Below are 23,694 nucleotides of genomic sequence, written 5' to 3'. Positions count from 1 at the left end.
ACTTCAAGAACAACTGTTTTCATTACAAAGAGTCCGATCTGTTGTGATTAGAATTTATAAATTGAAATATGGCAACTTCGCATATCAGATGTAGACGCTTGCAACTTCACAAACCCTTGTCTCAATGGAGGTACATGTGTTGATCTGCTCGGAGATTTTGGTTGCATCTGCCCACTCCCTACTACAGGAAGAAGATGTGAAGCAGGTGAACTCTAAAACGTTATATATTGAAACCATGTTGATAAGTGTGGAAACACTGCACAGATAGAAAGGTTCATGACACAAATTCCAATATTATTTCGATAAAAATATTCATCACACATATTTCAGTAAACTGCAGTTCAACTACTTTTTATTTGCAAAAATTGTACTGGTCTTTCAACACAATACCTAAATATGAATAGTGCGCTAAACACGTTTCTTTTCAGTAAATTGTAATGCAACCGGCAACACCCAACATGCAGTCACAAACGTCATTTGTCCACCAAACTGCCAAGGTCAAACCTATTCATGTGGAAACAATGCTTTCCACTTGAATAGTTCGATATGCTCCGCTGCGATCGAAGCGGGAAAACTTACAGGTAAACCTAATTTCAATTCCAACTAACAACAAACAACCAAAAAAATGACGCATTCAGCTGCTGGTGGTGAAGCAACGGTTTACAAATACACGAACGGAACTAACATATTTATCAATACATCGGCAAATGGAAACTTACTTGCAGAGTGCAGTGCCTTCTCCTGGTTTACTCTGTCAGGCAGGTTTTATTTCACTTTACTTGATGTAAATGTACACATGCAACGAATGACTATATTTGTTCTTTGTTAGTTGCTCAAAATTTTCACAAAATAGCGACACCAATCATAGAGGTTCAATGCTCACATATATCTGTTCATTTGTTAATAGATCTTGATGCCTGTGCCTTGGGACATCCTTGTCTCAATGGGGGAACTTGTGTTGATCTGGTTGGAGATTTCCTCTGCGTTTGCACTTCATCTTATACAGGAAAGAGATGTGAAGCAGGTTGTTTTTTTAAGTCTGGTGGGAGTATCTCAATAATGACAAGGTCGATACACCTAGAGATAACGCACAAAGTTTCACTAGGAGGAAATTGCAACAAAAACCTAGCCATCAAGATTCCAAAAATCATTTTGTTTTTTAGTGACTTGTTCGACAACCGCCAACACCCAGCATACAATATCAACCGTCATTTGTTTCCCGAACTGCCAAGGTCAAACCAAATCGTGTGGAAACGACGCTTTCCTTTTGAATAGTTCGATATGCTCCGCTGCTATCGAAGCGGGAAAACTTACAGGTGAATATTAGATGGTAAACAGAATTGTGTCTGAAATTGTTTGAATAAATTCGAAGCTACTGGTGGCGAAGTAACAATTTACAAGTACACGAACGGAAGCAACATATTTATCAACACATCAACCCATGGAAATTTGGGAAAGAAATGCGGTGCTTTATCTTGGTTCACATTTTCGGGTAAGTGTCGTAATGGTAAATTTAATGCAATTGTGTTGTTCAATAATGAAGAAAACAACGCCGTACTCAAAATTACGAAGCTTTAAGAAAAACTGTTTCCTTTGCAAAGAGTCAGATTGCTTGTGATGATACTCTACTAATTTCTGAGTTATTAAAATGTGGCAACTTCGCATATCAGATGTAGACGCTTGCAACTTCACAAACCCTTGTCTTAATGGAGGTACTTGTGTTGATCTGCTCGGAGATTTCGGTTGCATCTGCCCATCCCCTACTACAGGAAGAAGATGTGAAGCAGGTGAACTGTAAAACGTTATATATTGAAACCATGTTGATAAGTGTGGAAACACTGCACAGATAGAGAGGTTCATAACACAAATTCCAAAGTTATTTTGATAAAAATAAACATTACACATCTTTCAGTAAACTGCAGTTCAATTACTTATTATTTGCAAAAATTGTACTCAGGTCTTTCAACACAATACCTAAATATGAATAGTGCGCTAAACACGTTTCTTTTCAGTAAATTGTAATGCAACCGGCAACACCCAACATGCAGTCACAAACGTCATTTGTCCACCAAACTGCCAAGGTCAAACCTATTCATGTGGAAACAATGCTTTCCACTTGAATAGTTCGATATGCTCCGCTGCGATCGAAGCGGGAAAACTTACAGGTAAACCAAATTTCAATTCCAACTAAGAAAAAACAACCAAAAAAATGACGCATTCAGCTGCTGGTGGTGAAGCAACGGTTTACAAATACACGAACGGAACTAACATATTTATCAATACATCGGCAAATGGAAACTTACTTGCAGAGTGCAGTGCCTTCTCCTGGTTTACTCTGTCAGGCAGGTTTTATTTCACTTTACTTGATGTAAATGTACACATGCTACGAATGACTATATTTGTTTTTTGTTAGTTGCTCAAAATTTTCACAAAATAGCGACACCAATCATAGAGGTTCAATGCTCACATATATCTGTTCATTTGTTAATAGATCTTGATGCCTGTGCCTTGGGACATCCTTGCCTCAATGGGGGAACTTGTGTTGATCTGGTTGGAGATTTCCTCTGCATTTGTCCTTCATCTTATGCAGGAAAGAGATGTGAAGCAGGTTGTTTTTTTTTAGGTCTGGTGGGAGTATCTCAATAATGACAAGGTCGATACATCTAAGGATAACGCAACAGATTTCTACTGGGAGGAAATTGCAACAAAAATCTAGCCTTCAAGATTGCAAAAATCATTTTGTTTTTCAGTGACTTGTTCGACAACCGCTAACAGCAAGCACACAATTACTGACGTCATTTGTCTTTCCAACTGCAAAGTGCCAACGTTCTCTTGTGGAAACAATGCGTTCCACTTGAATAGTTCCATATGCTCCGCTGCGATCAAAGCGGGAAAACTTACAGGTGAACTGAAACTCACTTTGAAGATATTTTAAAATATCATGCAAGCAAAATTGTTGATCTTTTTTAGTTTCTGGAGGCGGATTAACGATTTACAAATACACAAATGGAAACAACATATATATCAACACATCATACATCGGTGATTGCAACGCTTCGTCCTGGTTTACTCTTTCAGGCGAGTATCCACGTGCTGTACTCTATTTGTGCATTTTTACCTTTTGATTTTATAATCGTTAAGTCATATGTAAGCAATGCAGCCAGGCCATTTGTAAGTCCCAATGTATACAGCTAACACGAAAGCAACTATATATATTGGTCCATATTACACCAAATGACATCTAAGACAGAAGCTTTCGCATTGCAAGACAGGATCGCCCCACTGCGCGGTACCTTTATATTTGGCGATCTCAGCTCACGTATTTCGATCATAAGTTTCACTGACAAAGCAACCAAGGCACTGCAGTCAAGAATAGTTGCTGGCCCAGCCTGGCTTGCCTGCGTTTCCATTGAACCTTTTTAGATCTAAGTGTAACATGTTGTCACTAGATGTGGACGCTTGTAGTTTTGGAAATCCTTGTCTTAATGGAGGTTCTTGTGTTGATCTTCTTGGAGATTTTAATTGCTCCTGTACTTCGGCTTACACTGGGAGAAGATGTGAAACAGGTTGACGAAAATATCTTTTGTAAATCTTACCTATTGTAATTAGGTATTCTCATCCCCATCGTGGTTTTTGCCATCCCAAAACCTAATTCTCTGTGGTAGAGAATCCCAAAACACAATATGTGACATTCTCTTTTTATTCAGGGTTAGGTTGCCCGAAATCCAAACTTGTTTTACCGCGTGATCGACAAATTTCTGATTATGCGTGGTATCAAAGAGAAGTTCCAAGTCTTGCAGCCGCCACAGCTTGCATGTGGTTGAACATATCCACATTTGACCGCACCATATCACCAGTCAGTTACGCTGTACCAGGACGGGCCAATGATTTCGTATTATTTCTTAAATCAAGCAAAGTAGTCAATTTTGTTGTTGCAGAACGTTCCGTTGAATTGAAAATCAATATAATACTACACACAAATGTAAGCTGAAAATATATATTACATTGCGAGTTAGATTTCTAGAATTCGTTTCATTGACAGTCTGTAAATATTGTGCGCAACATTGTTTTGGTTTGCGGCATTGCCTGTTTTAACAAAAATTTAAACAGGAACTTTATAACGATTTCTGTGCGCAGTAAAAACTAATGCAAGGTTTGTGTTTATAAGGAAACATACATTGCTATACAATACTTTCCCCCAACGCTCTGATGTACGCTGGCAGCAAATGACAGCAAGAAAATTTTAGGTTCACCTGTGTTTGTGGTTCGACACAACTCGGAGCTTGAGCAAAGCTTATGTGAACGGCAACCAAACAGATGAAAAAGTATTCAAAACTCATCCAATTACTGCTGGAGGAAGTTTGCTAATTGGTCAGGAACAAGATAATGTAAATGCTGGGAGTTTGGATCCTGATCAATCTTTCCAGTTAAGTAACCCTTTTTTATGCGGTGTTTATTTTTTTGAGATGAAGTTTCCACAGTTTTATTGTTGTAACTCGACATTATTGAAAGAAGGTTATTATATGATAACGATTCATTTATTATGATGCCAAACTATCAAGAAGCTTTTCTACATCTATTTAACTTTCAGGAACAATTTTTCCTAAAAATGTTCGCATAGATTCGACTTTTAAACTCAAAGATTTGCAGTAGTTTTTTGTAAAAAACAACTTTTTTTTGTAGTGGAACAGTCGCCAACTTCATGATGTGGCCGCGTGTTTTGACCTCGTCTGAAATTACCAACATACACCAGTCATGCGTTTGCCCCCAGGATTACGTCATAGCGATGACGCCGGACAAAATAAAACTGTTTGGCGAAGCCGTTAATTTGATTAACGACTCCTGTCCCACTGCATGATAACTTGGGGATTTTATGACAAATTTATTAATACGTGAGAAATCAGAAACTTCGTTCTTCCCCTTGTAGATTTGGTGCAAATCGCAGATCAACGATGTGATTTTTTTACAGTTATAACATTACCTTGTTGTTTGTCCAGAGGACTGTTTGACGTGTAAATACTGAATGCAATATTAAAGTCAATTACAGCATAAATGCAGAGTTTTAGTGTAAATAAAATGATCGTTCGTTATTTGTCGTGTTACAAAACACTGCACATAATCGTGAAGGTTGACGTCACTCGATAGAAAACGACCCGTTCCGCTAAATTTGATGGAAATGACAATAGACGCGGAGTCAGCTACGGTGCAAAAACATGTTAGCGATAGAATGAAACAGACGACCATATGAATCATAGCAAAAAAGTCAAGAGCCACGATCAGTATGGCATCATACCACTCTTACCAAAACGAACACACTTTGATTGATGACAGTATCAAAGTGCTTGTGGCATTAATTATCTGCAAAAGATGATTGCGATGATGTTGGCGATGATCTTTTACCTGAAACGTGTCATGTCAATACATATATGTAGAAAACAAGAACAGAATAAGCAGAACACATGAAATGTCTAATATTAGCACAAAACGAATATCAAAATCAGCTATTATTACAGAGTTATATCAGCTATTTAACAACGTTTTTGTTCGATTCTAGTCAGGACAAGATAGTTACCCGTTTTTTCAGTCACTTGCGAAACGGATTTTTCGATGTTTAATCACTTAATTAAGGAAATTATTTATCCATCAAACTGCTTAAAGCCCTGTAACGTAAAAAGCAGTGTCAGACGTCATGGTGACTGGATCTGTTGCCATTTAAAGCCTCAACAAATAAATGTCGTTCATCACCTGTGTTGATAACTTCATAAGGTCTACCAGATGATGAACGGCAGTAATGTTAGCAGATTAATTAATGATTAACGACACCTGTCCAACTGCATATAACTATTTGGATATAATAAGCAATGTGAAGCCAATAATATGAATTGTGTATTAGCTGCAGACAGATAGCCACTGTTTCGACATAAAAGGTCTCATCAGTGCAGCTGGTGTGACTATAAGACGACTTTGCTGAACTTTTAGGTCGAAACAGTGGCCATATGTCCGCAGCTTATACGCTATTTGGATATAGTTTGTTTGTGTACAATTTTTGTATTACTTGAATTCTACTCATTTGTCTTCTCGGAAATACGGTTTCCTGATTAATTTTGAATTTGACAGATTGCTTATCTACCAAATTGCGTAAAACCATTCTTGCTTAACGACATTGTTGATTTAATTGCAGGGGTTGAATTGAGACGGTTTACGATTTACCAACTGTGCAGGAAAAATGGTTGCGATAATGTTGTTGCTGGTATTTCTTAACATGAAACATGTCGTTGCATACGCCGGTAAGTTCGCCAATACACACGATGTAATGATGCAAAACTAGGGACTTTACGAACATTGTTTTTACATGTTTTAATCTAATCTGTTATTAGCCAATGGAATAGTTTGTAAATGCGATTGCATGTATGTTTATTTCAGTCACCTGCAGTACGGAGTTTTCGATGTTGAATCACTCAATCTCGGAAGTAATCTGTCCATCAAACTGCTTGAAGCAAAACCCGGCGTTATGTGGTAACGGCGTCTACCCTGATGGTCCCGTGTGTTTGGCAGCAATACAGGAACAACTTATTGACAGTGAGACACATACTGCCAAAATTTACAATTTATTTTATAGGAATTATGTTTTAATGTTTAAATTTTGTTGTTTTTCAACATTAGTGACGGCATAATTCAAAAAATTAAAATTAAAAAATAAATTCTTCCGTTAAATTCGTTCAAAGCGTCGAGAATTCTTAACGTTCGACCAGGTTGGTTTAACTCTTGTTGGGAAAAAGTCTTTTTAAATATCTGTTTTATCGCAATATATTTCAAACTTTCTCAGCAATTTCGTTTTATTGTGAGCTTTCAGTTAAAACAAAAAAATGATGTTTTTCGTCAACCCTAGACGTTTTATTGTAACTTTCATTTAGGTGTTTGACTTTTTAATGTTTAAGTACTGCGGTTGTTGGGGCGTTACATAAGCCGCTACGGTTACATAATTGATCCAAGAGTTGTACATCCAAGTCCTCTTCATCAGCAAATAATTAATTTCAAAACACATGTTTGTGGTTATTGAAAATAACGCATGTTTTTTTCAAAGATTCTGGAGGAATAATTCGAGTATACCAAACTCTGAGAAAAACTAATTTACCAGCATCGATGGACACAGATGTTTGTGGAATTGTTGGAAAAACAGAATTCAGATTTGAAAGTGAGGAAATGTTACAGAGAACAAAATTGAAAGTAAGTTGTTATCAGTAGATATTTTACTACAACAGTCTGTTTCCAGTGACTTGTTCAACATCCGGCAACACTCAGAACACAATTACAAAGGTTATCTGCCCTCCTGGATGCCAAGACCAAGGGTATTCGTGCGGAAACAACGCTTTCCACTTGAATAGTTCGATATGCTCCGCTGCGATCAAGTCGGGAAAACTTACAGGTGAATATTAATTGGTAAACAAAATCCAGACTAAAATTGTTTGAACAAATTTGAAGATTCTGGTGGCGAAGTAACCATTTACAAGTACACGAACGGAAGCAACATATTTATTAACACATCGACCAACGGAAATTTGGGAAAGAAATGCAGTGCTTGGTTTACATTTTCAGGTAAGTGTCGTAGTGGCAAACTTGCATCCATGTTGTTTTTGTAACGAATAAAACAACGCCGTACGCAAAAATGCGAAACTTCGAAAAAAACTATTTTCATTACAAAAAGTCAGATCTCTTGTGCATAGAATTTATAAATTTCTGAGTTTTTGAAATATGGCTACTTCGCAAATTAGATGTTGACGCTTGCAACTTCGCAAACCCTTGTCTCAATGGAGGTACATGTGTTGATCTGCTCGGAGATTTTGGTTGCATCTGCCCGTCCCCTACTACAGGAAGAAGATGTGAAGCAGGTGAGCTCTAAAACGTTATACATTGAAACCATGTTGGCATGTGTGGAAACACTACACAGATAGCGTGTTTCGTATCGTAAATTTTTTATAGAAATTCAATTTGATACTAATAAACATCACGCAACTTTCAGTAAACTACAGCACAGGAATATATAAATATCGTTAGTGCGCTGAACACATTTCTTTCCAGTAAGTTGTGATGCAACCGGAAACACCCAACATGCACTCACAAACGTAGTTTGTCCACCAAACTGTCAAGGTCAAACCTATTCATGCGGAAACAACGCTTTCTACTTGAATAGTTCGATATGCTCCGCTGCGATCGAAGCGGGAATACTTACAGGTAAACCAAACTTCAATTCCATCTAACAACAAACCACGAACAAAATGACGCATTTAGCTGCTGGTGGTGAAACAACGGTTTACAAATACACGAACGGAACTAACATATTTATCAACACATCCGCGAATGGAAACTTACTTGCAGAGTGCAGTGCCTTCTCCTGGTTTACTCTGTCAGGCAGGTTTTACTACACTGTACTCGATGTAAACCTAAACATGCTACGTATCACCCTATTTGTTCCGGATTAGTTGCACGAAATTTCCACAAAAATCGACATGACTCATATGGGTTTATTGTCGACCTTCTACAGTTTTGCTTTTTCAATAAATATATTTGTTAATAGATCTTGATGTCTGTGCCTTTGGACATCCTTGTCTCAATGGGGGAACTTGTGTTGATCAGGAAGGAGATTTTCTCTGCATTTGTACTTCAGCTTATACAGGAAAGAGATGTGAAACAGGTTGACGAAAATATCTTTTGTGAATGTTACCCATTGTAATTAGGTATTCTCCTCCCCATCGTGTTTTTTGCCATCCCAAAACTTAATTCTCTGTGATAGAGAATCTCAAAACACAGTATTTAACATTTTCGTTTTATTCAGGGTTAGGTTGCCCGAAATCCAAACTTGTTTTCCCGCGTGATCGACAAATTTCTGATTACGCGTGGTATCAAGGAGAAGTTCCAAGTCTTGCAGCCACCACAGCTTGCATGTGGTTAAACATACCCAGGTTCAACCACACCTTGCCAGTTGTCAGTTACGCTGTACCAGGAAGTACCAATGAAATCGTATTATTTCTTAACCCAGACAACGTCAATTGTCGTGTTGCAGAACGTCCCGTTCGATTGAAAATCAATATAATACTACACACAAATGTAAGCTAAAAATATATATTACATTGCAAGTTGGATTTCTAGAATTCGTTTCATTGACAGTCTGTAAATATTATGCACAACATTGTTTTGGTTTGCGACATTGCCTGTTTTAACAAAAATAATGCAAAGTTTGTGAAAAAATTTCATTGCTATACAATATCTTTCCGCAATACTGTGACATTTTAGAGACTTACAGAAAGACCATTTTAGGTTCACTTGTGCTTGTGGTTCGACACAACTCGGAACTTGAGTCGAGCTTACGTGAACGGCATCCAAACAGATGAAAAAGTATTCAAAACTCATCCAATTACTGCTGGAGGAAGTTTGCTGATTGGTCAGGAACAAGATAATATAAATGCTGGGGGTTTGGATCCAGATCAATCTTTCTAGTAAAGCAACTTGTTTTTCTGCGATTTTGTTTTTTTGAAATGTAGTACCAGCAGTTTAATTGTTGTAACGCGAAATTATTCAAAAAAGGTTATTATATGATGACGATTCATTTATTATGATGCTCAACCATCAAGAAGCTTTTCTACATCTATTTGACTTTCAGGAACAATTTTTGCTGAAAATGTTCGCATGGATTCGACTTTTAAACTCAAAGATTTGCTGTAGTTTTTTATAAAAAACAACTTTTTTTTGTAGTGGAACAGTCACCAACTTCATGATGTGGCCGCGTGTTTTGACCTCGTCTGAAATTACCAACATACACCAGTCATGCATCTGCCCCCACGATTACGTCATAGCGATGACGCCGGACAAAATAAAACTGTTTGGTGAAGCCGTTAATTTGTTTAACGACTCCTGTCCCATTGCATGATAATTTGGAGATATACATTATGTCACTTTTTGGACTAATACTATTCACGTGACATTTTGGCCTGTAAACTTAAACTTGCTTAAGGTTGAAGATTATTGGAACTATAAGGTTGACATTCGCTTATTGCACACCCAGAGGATTCAAAATACCAATGGAAATAGTTTGTTTAAAATCTTTTCCAATCCAAATTGTTTGTGAATTGTTATCTTTTAGTGTTGTGTACAGTTTCATTCGATCCGCTGTAAATAAACTTATTTAACTAGATCATACTGACCTGCAGTAACACGTGTTTCAGCCAGCATGCCAAGCGGTGGTGCGTGAAACTTCTCTGTTGAGGGACAAAGCAGCGTTTTTGTGTAATTTGCCCGTATTTATTGCAAGCCTCAAGTAAATACTGTACCATCGATAGGAGAACTCATGATATTTTCTTCAATTGAAATTTTGCTTGATTTCCAAGGACTTTCTTCAATCTAGCTTGCAGTAAGTTTGTCAAGCACTTGGTATTTAGCATTTGTTTTGTTTCAAGCAAATTACTGCAGGGTAGGTTAGGACACAGTGGTAATGTTTAACCAGTAAATACAAAAAGCACAAGTTGTCATAAATTATAAGGCATTTAACCACGTGTTAATAAAATGATCGTTGGTCATTTATCTACTACTTGGCCATGGAACCTTTTGGTGTAAACTCACATTACCTTTTTGATGAAAAACATTCCCGTTGTTCACAATGCTAAATAGCCAACAACCAGACCCCTTCTCAGAGAAAACATTGAGTATATTGCATTTAACTGTCCGTTGGGCTGCATGAATATTCAAAGCATTAACTCATTAAAAATCCGTGTAGTACAGGAACTGAATATGTTTAACAAAAGTTTAGATTCCCTGCCACAGAGTCACTTGTTTTATGTTGGCAAACAGTCAGAATGGTTTATGTTGATATTCAGTCAGATTTCACTGCTGGGACGAGAAAGGTTTAAATGGTGTCGCTGTCTGCAGCTAGAATATCATGAATGGCTTTCTGGCTATTTTAAGCTACTCACCTTTGGCAGTTAATTAGTCTTACCTTCGGAAGTGTGACAATTTGTTGTTGCTTTAGTTCAGAAGCGTGAGATTATACGCTTATTCCAAGTACATTCTCTTGACGTATGGAAGTTGTTATGGAAGGAACAACAGTTTTATACAAAAATATACCAACTGACCCCAGAAATAAGTCCCACTCATGTACAAAATGCGGTTTAAAGATGTAGTCAATAACTTCACCAACAATACCTGTCCAAACACACCATTTCAGGAAATTTAGCTTTGAATCATAGCAAAGGGTAGTGGTCGAGTGTTGCAACAGTGGCCAAGCTGCGTAGAGACGAACGTATCAAATAAGGTGATTTTAGCCACCGAGCATGCGGAAGCAATTCGCTTAGATCGGGCTATTAATCAATTAAGATTATCACGCGACAAACGCTATTTGAACAAAGAATATACAGTTTCATTGAGATCGCTGTGAGTATGCTGCTGATATAAGCGCAGACAAATTAATCTGTTGATGGTTGAGGTAATGTATAGGAATAAACAATCTCTTTTTACCGAGATTATGTTGAGAATAACTATCGACGTGGTTTAACAGTTGAATGCAGCGTGTATATAAAACAAGCCATAATGTAGTTTGGTTCGATATAAGAATTCCCACGCGTTTAGAGTGACCTCAAGGAACAAAAACATGCAGGGAGAGCTGGGACAAACGAACAAAGGAAAAAATGGACCTATAAATTTCAGCTCAGTTGACCAAAATTCGTAAGGTAATAGACTAATGTGATTTTGGTAATTTGGAAGTTCGTGGATTAATATGCGTAGGAAAGATGATTGTGATATTGTTACTAATGCTCTTTCACCTCCAAAATCCCGTGGAAACATATGAAGGTATAAACAATTAAACATTTTCACTAACATAAAGTTGAAGAGCATCTTTTACCTTTAAAAGTAAACGATTTATAAAATAAGTTAGTACCACATTATTCAAAAAAATTGGCTTGACAGTGACTTGTTCGGCAACCGGCAACACCCAACATGCAGTCACAAACGTCACTTGTCCAACGAACTGCCAAGGTCAAGTCTACCCATGCGGAATCAACACTTTCCACTTAAATAGTTCGATATGCTCCGCTGCGATCGTAGCGGGAAAGCTTACGGGTACACAAAGAAATAGTTTTATTCAAATAAAAAGTTTCAATAATATTCTGAGTATAAAGAGACTGGCCCATGTTGTTATTAACATTGTCATGTTTAAAAGAAAACGTTTCGGCAAAAATTTATGCCATCATCAGTTTCAATAATATTAGTGTGACAGAAATATAAATGTAATAAACGTAATTTTAGCATGTGGTGGCGAAGTAACGATATACAAGTACACGAATGGAGACAATATATTTATTGACAACACAACCAATGGAAGTTTGGAAACAACCTGCAATGCTTGGACTTGGTTCACGTTTTCAGGCAAGCAACGTTTCTCCTTATATTCTCCTGTCCACATACATGAACCATGTTATTCAATCTTTACGTACAAACATCACGATAATGTTGTTAATAGTTACTTTGTACTGAGTACTTATGCAAAGGTAAACTGTAGAAGCTCACTTTTGAGAATATTAATTTGTATCAGATGTCGACGCCTGTGCCTTTGGAAAACCTTGTCTGAATTGTGGAACATGTGTTGATGTATCAGGAGGTTACAATTGCTCTTGTGCTTTTGCCTATACTGGCAAAAGATGTGGTTAGTTTAAACGTCTATTTTCATGTATATTTCATAGGTAATGAGTAATGTCATGTATCAGAGCTGAGATAATATATTGGTTTTAGACATTACACGGATGTAATTCAACAGTAATTAATCGATCTTTTTGCATGAACGAATGCAATGAAACTGAAATCCTGATAAATGCGCCCAGCAAAATATCCTATACATAGTTTTTTTCTGTTTGTAAGCTTCACGTGCGATTTGGGTAAAATATAGTATTTGGAACTTCATTCTGTAGGTTGCCCGAAATCAAAACTTGTTTTCCCGCGTGACCGACAAACATCTGATTACGCGTGGTACCAAGGATATGTTCCGAGTCTTGCAGCAGCCACAGCTTGCATGTGGTTGAATATATATACATTTGACCATACCGTATCACCAGTCAGTTACGCTGTACCAGGAAGTAACAACGAATTCACCATAATGTTTAACAACGGATTAAACATAATGTTGTATGTTGCCGGGAAAACCACAAGGATGAATGTCAACATTCCACTTCACACCGATGTATGCATGATTTGCAGTTCTTCAAAAACATTTTTCCTTCATAATATTTCTTACTGAATTCCGACAGCTTGTCTTAATTTAAATGTAATAAAGAAATTGGGAAAATATTTGCCCTATGGGCTTCTTTTATAAACAAGCGTAAAACGGTTTACAATTAACGATTTAATATGTACGATAAGGTTTTGTATGATTCCGCGACAATGGTAATAAACAGCACTGCAATAATAATTCCACCTTTTAGGTTCACTTGTGTGTGTGGTTCGACACAACTCGGAACTTGAGTCGAGCTTATGTGAACGGCATCCAAACAGATGAAAAAGTATTCAAAACTCATCCAATTACTGCTGGAGGAAGTTTGCTGATTGGTCAGGAACAAGATGCTGTAAATGCAGTAAGGTTGGAACCTGATCAATCTTTCCAGTTGAGTGAAAATATTTTGTTTTGGTTGTTTAAGTCCAATAACACAGAGTACGTAAAGTTTTATTCGAATATTTGGGATTAACCGAAGGGAGCCTTAACTATTTGATGTTTTAAACACTATTTTTGCAAATCGAAAATCTAGAATACGCACAAGTTTCACAAACGACAATGTAACCATTCGGTTGGATTCATACAAAGACTATAAATTACCTTCACAGATTTTACAAATTCGTTCGAAATTGTTGTTACAGTGGAACAGTTACCAATTTCATGATGTGGCCACGTGTTTTGACCTCGTCTGAAATTATCAACATACACCAGTCATGCGTTTGCCCCCAGGATTACGTCATAGCGATGACGCCGGACATAATAGAACTGTTCGGTGGAGCTGTTAATTTGATTAACGACTCCTGTCCCACTGCATGATAATTTGGGGATTTTATGACAAATTCATTAATACGTGAGAAATCAGAAACTTCGTTCTTCCCATGGTTGATTCGGTGCACATCGCAGATCAACAATGTGATCTTTTTGCAGCTATAACATTACCTTGTTGTATGTCCAGAGGACTGTTTAACGTGTAAATACTGAATGCAATATTAAAGTCAATACAGCATGAACGCGAGGTTGTAATGTAAATAAAATGATCGTTCGTTATTTATCGTGTTACAAAACAATGCACACAATCATGAAGGTTGACGTCACTCGACAGAAAATTTCATCGAAGTGACAATAGAAGCGGAGTCAGCTACGGTGCAAAAACATGTTAGCGATAGAATGAAACATGCGACCATATGAATCATAGCAAAAAAGTCAAGAGCCACGATCAGTATGGCATCATACCACTCTTACCAAAACGAACACACTTTGATTGATGACAGTATCAAAGTGCTTGTGGCAAACTTATATAGAAAAGATGATTGCGATGATGTTTGCGATGATCTTTTACCTGAAACGTGTCATGTCAATACATATATGTAGAAAACATGAACAGAATAAGCAGAACACATGAAATGTCTAATATTAGCACAAAACGAGTATCAAAATCAGCTATTATTACAGAGTTATATCAGCTATTTAACAATGTTTTTGTTCGATTCTAGTCAGGACATGGTATTTACCCATTTTTTCAGTCACTTGCGAAACGGATTTTTCGATGTTTAATCACTTAATCAAGGAAGTTATTTATCCATCAAACTGCTTGAAGCCCTGTAACGTCAAAGTAGTGTCAGTCGTATTGCTGACTGGATCTGTTGCCATTTAAAGCCTCAGCAAATATATGTCGTTTATCAAATGTGTTGATAACTTCAGAAGGTCTATCAGATGATGAACGGCATTAATGTTAGCAGATTAATTAATGATTAACGACACCTGTCCAACTGCATAACAATTTGGAAATAGTTTCTTTGTGGAAAATTTTTGTATTCCTTGAATTCTACACATTTGTCTTATCGGAAATACGGTTTCCTGATTAAGTTTGAATTTGGCAGATTGCTTATCTACTAAAGCGCAAGCAGTGATTTCAACCTGCAAAGCATCCATCATATTAGCGTGGATGACTTCAGCTAGAGTGCATGCGGAAGCAATTCAGGATTTTCATGCGACACAGCGTGCGTGCATCAAAACGCGTTTTAAATTGTGATTGTAGTGTTTTAGTAAGGATGCTTTGAATATATTGGTTTTATGACTGCAGCCATTAAGTTTATGGATGTTTGGGGCAATAGCAATAAGAATCTCTTTTATTTATGCCAGCGTACAAGTAAATATGTACGTGGTGAAAGCAATGTCAAATCTGTAAATGTGTAAATGACGTATGATATAATAGATAAAGCAGAGTATGCCAAAAATTACGAAGTAGATGGTTAATATTTTGGCGTTTATAAAATGATGGATATTTTTTCATACACACAGCAGTACCTAAGTATTTAGCAATAATTAATATCTTAGAGTAAAGTTAGTTTTTTCGATATGTGTATTGGTTTCCATCGGCTACACATACGAAAATTATCAGCTCTAAACTATCAGATTAGTTCGTTTAAAGGAATTAGAACTTTCGTCTTAACACTTGTATAGGAATGATGATTGTGATATTGCTGCTTGTGCTTCTTCATCTCGAACACACCACGGCAATCTATGCAGGTGGGAAAAGTAAATGTAAATACCACTCAAATTAAATTGCTCCCCATAACACGAACTTGAAGATACCAATATCCCTTGGTTCCGGTGGTGGGATTAAAGTATTTCAGCAACCGATGCTCTCACTAGCAGCATGTCACAGTAACCGCGGGAATACATTGTTCGAAGTGAAACATAGGGCAACATACAGTTGTCAACAACCGGCTCGCTCGGGTCATTAAATTCTAGGAACAGTTTCGCGCGAACCGGTGTGAACCGGCTGAATCCCACCACTGCTTTGTTCCCAAACCACATGTGCTTCTCCACCCAGTTTCGTTTCGGGTTTCCAATACAGTTGCGTGATATTTTTAGTAATACATAAGTAATACATGTATTACTAAAAATACATAAGTAAAGTAATACATTTAACAAGACGTAGAATTGATTTCAGCTACCTGCACAACGGATTTTTCGATGTTGAATCACTCAATATCGGAAGTTAATTGTCCATCAAACTGCCCGAAACCAATCCATATGATATGTGGAAGTGGTTTGTACGCTAAGGGCTCGATTTGTTCAGCAGCAAGAGGAGAACAACGTATTGGTGGTACATGAAATAAAACTAGAATGATAAAAGTTGGTAAGAGATCAAATGCGAGTATGGTGCTGTGGAATGGACGACTGTTTTTTATGACTTCATGTACACACAGTTTTATTTATATACGTAGGTGGTGTGTTGGCTTCAATTCAATCTTGGTTGGTGTAAAAATGCCTTTAAACTAATGTTTTGCAGTGACTAAATGAATTTTGTAACAGATATTGGAGGACAGGTTAGAGTGTACAAAACATATGGATTACTATCTGAATCATTTCAAAATGAAGAGGCAAGTGAACGCCGTAAAAGATCATCATTTACTTTCACAAGTAAGCAACAAGCCAGAAGAGGGTTTGACAACCAGTTGGGACCACAATATTTAGATGACTATTTAACAGTGACTTGTTCAACAACTGGGGACACCCAACACACAATTGCAACTGTCACTTGTCCACCGGGTTGTCAAGGTCAAACCTACTCTTGCGGGAGCCACGCGTTCCACTTGAATAGTTCGATATGCTCTGCTGCGATTATAGCGGGAAAACTTACAAGTAAACAAGAAACTGTTTGGTTTAAATAAAAAAAAATTATCGATATTAGCCAAACGGAAAAAAAGAATGTAATAAACGTATTTTATATAGCTTCTGGTGGAGAAGTAATGGTGTACAAGTACACACATGGAAACAACATATTTATTGACACTCTATCCAATCAAAACACGGAAAACATCTGCACTGTTTGGTCTTGGTTTACATTCTCAAGCAAGTAAAATTTCGTGGTATCTTTTTTGTACAAACTTGGCACAAGTTATTACGTGGGTAATCACAGAATTTTTGTTTGTATTGGAATATTAATTTTTTATAGATGTGGACGTCTGTGGTGTGGGGAATCCATGCCTGAACGGAGGAACATGTGTTGATGTATCAGGAGGTTACGATTGCTCTTGTGTTTCTGCTTATACAGGAAGAAGATGTGAAACAGGTTAAATTATATTATTGTTACACATATTTTAGTGGCAATTGTTAGGTGTACGACAATGTGGAGGTATGAAAAATCAGCTAAAACAATTTTTTTTCGAAAAGATTGTTTAGGCAAAACCTAATCCCCTAAAATAGGTATTTGCAACGTTTCCAGATAACCTGATTTTAATTTAAAGCAAAATTATTTTATTCTTTCCGTATTGTAACCTAGGTCTAGGTTGCCCGAAATCAAAACTTGTTTTCCCGCGTCATCAACAAATTTCTGATTACGCGTGGTATCAAGGAGAAGTTCCAAGTCTTGCAGCAGCCACAGCTTGCATGTGGTTGAACATACCCAGGTTCAACCACTCCTCATTAGTAGTCAGTTACGCTGTACCTGAACATGACAACGAATTTTACGTATTTTTTCACCCAAATGATGGTGGACGTTTTGTTGTATTTCGAACTGGCGGAGTTACCGTTAAATTGAATGTTGACCTTCCCGTTCAGACCGATGTAAGTACGATTCTCTGTGATATTAATGTTTGCTATATATTTATTCTCCGACCATACAGAAACATAACAATGCCGAAATAAGATAAATAAAAGTTTGTGAGAAATTATTTATTGATAAGAGTAACTTATATGCGCAAAAGAGCCATAATAATCAACGAGAGCTGCAGACAGGGTGTATACACGCACTGTTTCGACCTGTAAGGTCTCATCAGTGCAGCTGTTGATGTGGCACTGTGCTAGCTGGTAGACTAGCAGGCACACAGATTTCCACTTTGTGGTAACTTTCGGTCAATCGTCGATATGTTGGGTACCAAACTATAGGTACCAATCAACGCAGACGAACCACGTGGAGCGCACTATGGCCAAAACAACTGTTTGGGATCCAATAGCGCTATCGGCTCGGCTTTCACCCAAATCATATTATATGCGCAAAAGAGCCATAATAATCAATGAGAGCTGCAGCACGTGGTTCGTCTATGTTGATTGGTACCTAGTTTGGTACCCAACATACCGACGATTGAGCGATAGGTAACGCAAAGTGGAAATCTGTGTGCCTGTTAGTCTACCAGCTAGCACAGTGCCACATCAACAGCTGCACTGATGAGACCTTACAGGTCGAAACAGTGCGTGTATACACCCTGTCTGCAGCTCTCAAAGAGTAACTTAGTAGCAAATGACTTATCATGTCTCATTTGTGCCGTCGGTAACGAACGTGGTTTTGCTGGTAATCTGGTAAGACAAAGACTTCGTACTTTGCAGTAAAAGCCAATCCGTTGGGCACCAAATGGTTGCACTGATAAGATCTCACGCCAAACTGTCTCCAGATCAAAAATATATTTAGAACGATTATGTTAAATCATCTATGATGTCTGTTAACAAATAAGGATAGTTACAGCAATGGTAAGGAAAGCATTACAATTGCTTATGTTGCTTCCTTTAGGTTCACATGTGTTTGTGGTTTGAGACAACTCGGAATTTGGTTGGAGTTGATGTGGACGGCATCCAAACTGATGAAAAGTTATTTAATATTCGTCCAATGATTGGTGGAGGAAGTTTGCTGATTGGTCAGGAACAAGATTCTATGAATGCCGGGGATTTGGATTCAGCTCAATCTTTTCAGTTAAATATATCGTTATTCTTTGTGCTAAGTTTAGAGTTTACTTGAGACATTGTAAGTACTGCTGGGTAGGGCGAACTTTGCATCATTCGAACAGCTTCAACTTTATTTAATTTTGGAAAAATTGATTTGCGGAAAGCGAATCTGTACTATATGCATAAGTATAACCTAACTCAACTTCACTCCATTTCGTTGTATTCGTGCGATATTATTCTCATAAACTTACGAACTTACATTTATCAACAACAACAAACATTTTGTCACAGAGGAACGGTCACAAACTTTATGATGTGGCCCCGAGTTTTGACGTCATCTGAAATCATCAATATTCATCAATGGTGCAACTGTCCCCAGGATTACGTCATAGCGATGACCCCGGATAAAATCAATCTGTTTGGTGCAGCTAAAAACCTGATTAACGATACCTGCCCAACCGCATGACAAATTGTGCATATTATTGTTTATACGTTCTATGTTGGTTCATAGAACGTGCAAGCGAGTGACATAAGATACCAATACTTTATTTTTTGTGTGCAGCCATTGACTTTATTTGCGATACCTATCCAACCGCATGGCAAATTGAGTGTATATTTGTGTACATAGTAAAAATTGATTATGTCTAAATTACTACTGGTTCACACGGTTGGGTTGTAAGACCGGCGTCACTACATCATGTCCACGTTGCCGTTAAGTTGTCAGCAACGGAGCTACGAACACAGTTTAAAACTGTATGATGGATTGTCACCCCAGATAAATAGCTCTTACGTAGATCTGAGAGAAATATGATATGTTGCCGTTGTTTAAAACACCAACCGTTTGTATTGTAATAAATTTCCACTACATTTGTTGATAAAATATGTTCAGGTTATTTTGTTGTTGTTAAATGTAAGCTATCAAACTGATAAGGGAAAACTTACCTCTTCATTCCCTACATCCGGGGTGTTCCAAGTACTTAATTTGACTTATGGTAGTTGTTATGGAAGGAACAACAATTTTATACAAAAATATACCAACTGAACACAGATATATGTGCCACTCATGTACAAATGCGGTTTTCAGATGTAGTCAATAACTTCACCAACGATACCTGTACAATCACACAAACCATTGTAGGATATTTTACTTTAAATAATAGCAAAGGGTATTGAGTGGTCGAGTGTTGCAAAAGTGGCCAAAATGCGTAGAAACGAACGTATCAACGGAGGTGATTTCAGCCACCGAGCATGCGGAAGCAATTCGAATAAATCGGGCTATTAATCAATTGAAATTATCAGGCGACAAAACGCTTTTTGAATTGTGAATGTACAGTTTCATTGAGATTGCTGCTTATATAAGTGCGGACAAATAAATCTATTCAAGATTGAGGCAATCTATAGGAATAAACAATCTCTTTTTACCGGGATTATGTTGAGAATAACTATTGACGTGGCCAAACAGTTGCATGCAGCGTGTAAATATGCACGTATGCAACATTTGAAATTATCTTCAAACAAAACCGCAACAATTTGTTAGCGTGTATGTAAAACAAGCAATATTGTAGTTTGGTTCGATATCAGATTTCCCACAGGTTAAGAGTTAGCTCAGTTGCAAAGCATGCAGGGAGAGCTGGGATAAACGAACAAAAGAAAAAATGGACCGATAAATTTTAGCTTAGTTGACCAAACTTTGTAAGGTAAAAGACTGATGTGATTTTGCTAGTTTGGAAGTTCGTGGAATAAAAGGCGTAGGAAAGATGATTGTGATATTGTTACTAATGCTCTTTCAAATCCAAAATGCCGTGGAAACATATGAAGGTATAAACAATTAAACATTTTAACTAATATAAAGTTGAAGAGCATCTTTTTACCTTTAAAAGTTTATAAAATAATTTAGTACTACATTATTCAAAACAATTGGCTTGACAGTGACTTGTTCGACAACCGGCAACACCCAACATGCAGTCACAAACGTCACTTGTCCAACGAACTGCCAAGGCCAAGTCCACCCATGCGGAATCAACACTTTCCACTTAAATAGTTCGATATGCTCCGCTGCGATCGTAGCGGGAAAGCTTACGGGTACACAAAGAAATAGTTTTATTCAAATAAGAAGTTTCAATAATATTCTGAGTATAAAGAGACTGGCCCATGTTGTTATTAACATTGTCATGTTTAAAAGAAAACATTTCGGCAAAAATTTATGCCATCATCAGTTCCAATAATATTAGTGTAACTGAAATATAAATGTAATACACGTATTTTTAGCTTGTGGTGGCGAAGTGACGATATATAAGTACACGAATGGAGACAATATATTTTTTGACACCACAACCAATGGAAGTATGGAAAACACCTGCAATGCTTGGACTTGGTTTACGTTTTCAGGCAAGCAACGTTTCTCCTTATCTTCTCCTGTCCACATACATGAACCATGTTATTCAAACTTTACGTACAAACATCACGATTATGTTATTAATAGTTACTTTGTACTGAGTACTCAAAGTTAAACCGTACTATCTAACTTTTGAGAATATTAATTTTCATCAGATGTGGACTCCTGTGCCTTTGGAAAACCTTGTCTGAATGGTGGAACTTGTGTAGATGTATCAGGAGGTTACAATTGCTCTTGTGCTTTTGCTTATACAGGAAGAAGATGTGAAAAAAGTTAGTTTAATCGTCTATTATAATGGTTGTAAAAAAATTCGGGATAAATTGCATTGGTAATTAGTAAGACCTTCAAGAGTTAGAGCACAGATAATAAATTAGTTTTGGACATTAGACGGATATAATTCAACAGTAATGAATTGATCTTTTTGCACGAACGATTGCGATGAAGCTGAAATCCTAAAAATATTTGTGAGCCTCACGCGCGATTCGGGTAAAATAAAATTTATTGCTTTATTCAGGGTTAGATTGCCCGAAATCAAAACTTGTTTTCCCGCGTGATCGACAAACTTCTGATTACGTGTGGTATCAAGGAAAAGTTCCAGGTCTTGCAGCAGCCACAGCTTGCATGTGGTTGAACATTTATACATTTGAACGCACCATATCACCAGTCAGTTACGCTGTACCAGGAAGTAACAACGAATTCACCATCATATTTTTCTCCAGTCGTAGTGGAAGTGTGGTCACATTTTTAGTTGCTGGGTTTTTTATTTCTATGAACGTCAACATTCCACTTCACACCGATGTAAGCATGATTTGCAAAAACCATTTTTCTCCCACAAATTTTCATAATCAATTTAAAGAAGTTTGGAAAATATGTGCTCAGTGGGCTTCTTTTATCTGGATGTTATACAATAAAAAACAAGCGCAAAATCATATTAAAATGGATCACCATTAACGATTTGATGTGTACGATATGGGTTTTGCTTGATTCCGCGACAAAAGCTCTGCAATAATAGTTGCGCCTTTCAGGTTCACTTGTGTTTGTGTTTCGACACAACTCGGAACTTGATCAGAGCTTATGTGAACGGCATCCAAACTGATCAAAAAGTATCTAATATTCGTCCAATGATTGGTGGAGGAAGTTTGCTGATTGGTCAGGAACAAGATAATATAAATGCTGGGGATTTGGATCCAGCTCAATCTTTCCTGTTAAGTGAAATATTTTGTTTTGATTGTTTCGGTTCATTAACACAGCGTACGTAAAGTTTGATCTAAAAAACTGGTATTGACCCAAAGGAGATTTAGGTATTTGTTGTTTTAAACACAATTTGAAAATCTAGAATACGCTTAAGTTTTGCAAACAGCAATGTAACCATTCGGTTGGATTCATACAAAGGCCATATATTGCCTTCACTGATTTCACAAATTCGCTCAATATTTTTGTTACAGTGGAACAGTCGCCAACTTTATGATGTGGCCACGTGTTTTGACCTCGTCTGAAATTATCAACATACACCAGTCATGCGTTTGCCCCCAGGATTACGTCATAGCGATGACGCCGGACAAAATAAAACTGTTCGGTGAAGCCGTTAATTTGTTTAACGACTCCTGTCCCACTGCATGATAATTTGGGGATTTTATGACAAATTCATTAATACGTGAGAAATCAGAAACTTCGTTATGCTCATGGTTGTTTCGTTGCAAATAACAGATCAATAATGTGATCTTTTTGCATCTATAACATTACCTGGTTGTGTGTCCAGAGGACTGTATAAAGTGTAAATACTGAATGCAATATTAAAGTCAATTGCAGCATGAACGCGAGGTTCCAGTGTAAATAAAATGATCGTTCGTTATTTAGCGTGTTACAAAACAATGCACACAATCGTGAAGGTTGACGTCACTCGATAGAAAACGACCGGTTCCGCTAAATTTGATGGAAATGACAATAGACGCGGAGTCAGCTACGGTGCAAAACATGTTAGCGATAGAATGAAACATGCGACCATATGAATCATAGCAAAAAAGTCAAGAGCCGCGTTCAGTATGGCATGATACCACTCTTTCCACAATGAACACACTTTGATTGATGACAGTATCAAAGTGTTTGTGGCATAAATTATATAGAAACGATGATTGTTTTGATGTTGGCGGTGAGCGTTGACCTTTTTGTGGTACTTGGATTCTACTCACTTGTCTTCTCGATAACACGGTTTCCTGATTAAGTTTGAAAGCGCAAGCAGTGATTTCAACCTGCTAGGCAGCCATCATATAAACGTGGGTGACTTCAGCTAGAGTGCATGCGGAAGCAATTCATATAGATCGGGTTTAAATCAATTAGGATTTTCATGCGACACAGCGTGCGTGCAACAAAACTCGTAGTG

At 37.3% G+C, this 23,694-nt stretch overlaps 2 protein-coding genes and 1 long non-coding RNA gene across 3 annotated transcripts; all 3 read left to right on the top strand.

The window, feature by feature from the left end:
- The first annotated feature begins 1,404 nt into the window (after positions 1-1,404).
- LOC145912035 (uncharacterized) lies at positions 1,405-2,134 on the top strand. Its single transcript, XR_014403272.1, has 3 exons — positions 1,405-1,492; positions 1,671-1,787; positions 2,013-2,134. It is a non-coding gene; the product is annotated as an uncharacterized LOC145912035 (long non-coding RNA).
- A 9,625-nt stretch (positions 2,135-11,759) lies between these two features.
- LOC145893336 (neuronal pentraxin-2-like) lies at positions 11,760-14,174 on the top strand. The gene is made up of 7 exons (XM_082982076.1): positions 11,760-11,838; positions 11,956-12,108; positions 12,295-12,414; positions 12,581-12,691; positions 12,954-13,222; positions 13,464-13,642; positions 13,894-14,174. Exons 1-7 carry the CDS (start codon positions 11,778-11,780, stop codon positions 14,066-14,068), a joined length of 1,068 nt encoding a protein of 355 aa, XP_082838202.1. The 5' UTR covers positions 11,760-11,777; the 3' UTR covers positions 14,069-14,174.
- A 2,383-nt stretch (positions 14,175-16,557) lies between these two features.
- On the top strand, positions 16,558-22,934 carry LOC145893179 (uncharacterized). The gene is made up of 6 exons (XM_082982064.1): positions 16,558-16,903; positions 17,217-17,333; positions 21,470-21,586; positions 21,829-22,112; positions 22,340-22,518; positions 22,760-22,934. The coding sequence occupies exons 1-6, from the start codon at positions 16,558-16,560 to the stop codon at positions 22,932-22,934; spliced, it is 1,218 nt and encodes a 405-aa protein (XP_082838190.1).
- The last annotated feature ends 760 nt before the right edge of the window (positions 22,935-23,694 follow it).

This window comes from Ascidia mentula, chromosome 1 (genome assembly GCF_947561715.1).
Source record: "Ascidia mentula chromosome 1, kaAscMent1.1, whole genome shotgun sequence".
In the NCBI taxonomy this organism is placed as follows: Eukaryota; Metazoa; Chordata; class Ascidiacea; order Phlebobranchia; family Ascidiidae; genus Ascidia; species Ascidia mentula.
This window is presented reverse-complemented; position numbering and strand designations above follow the sequence as displayed.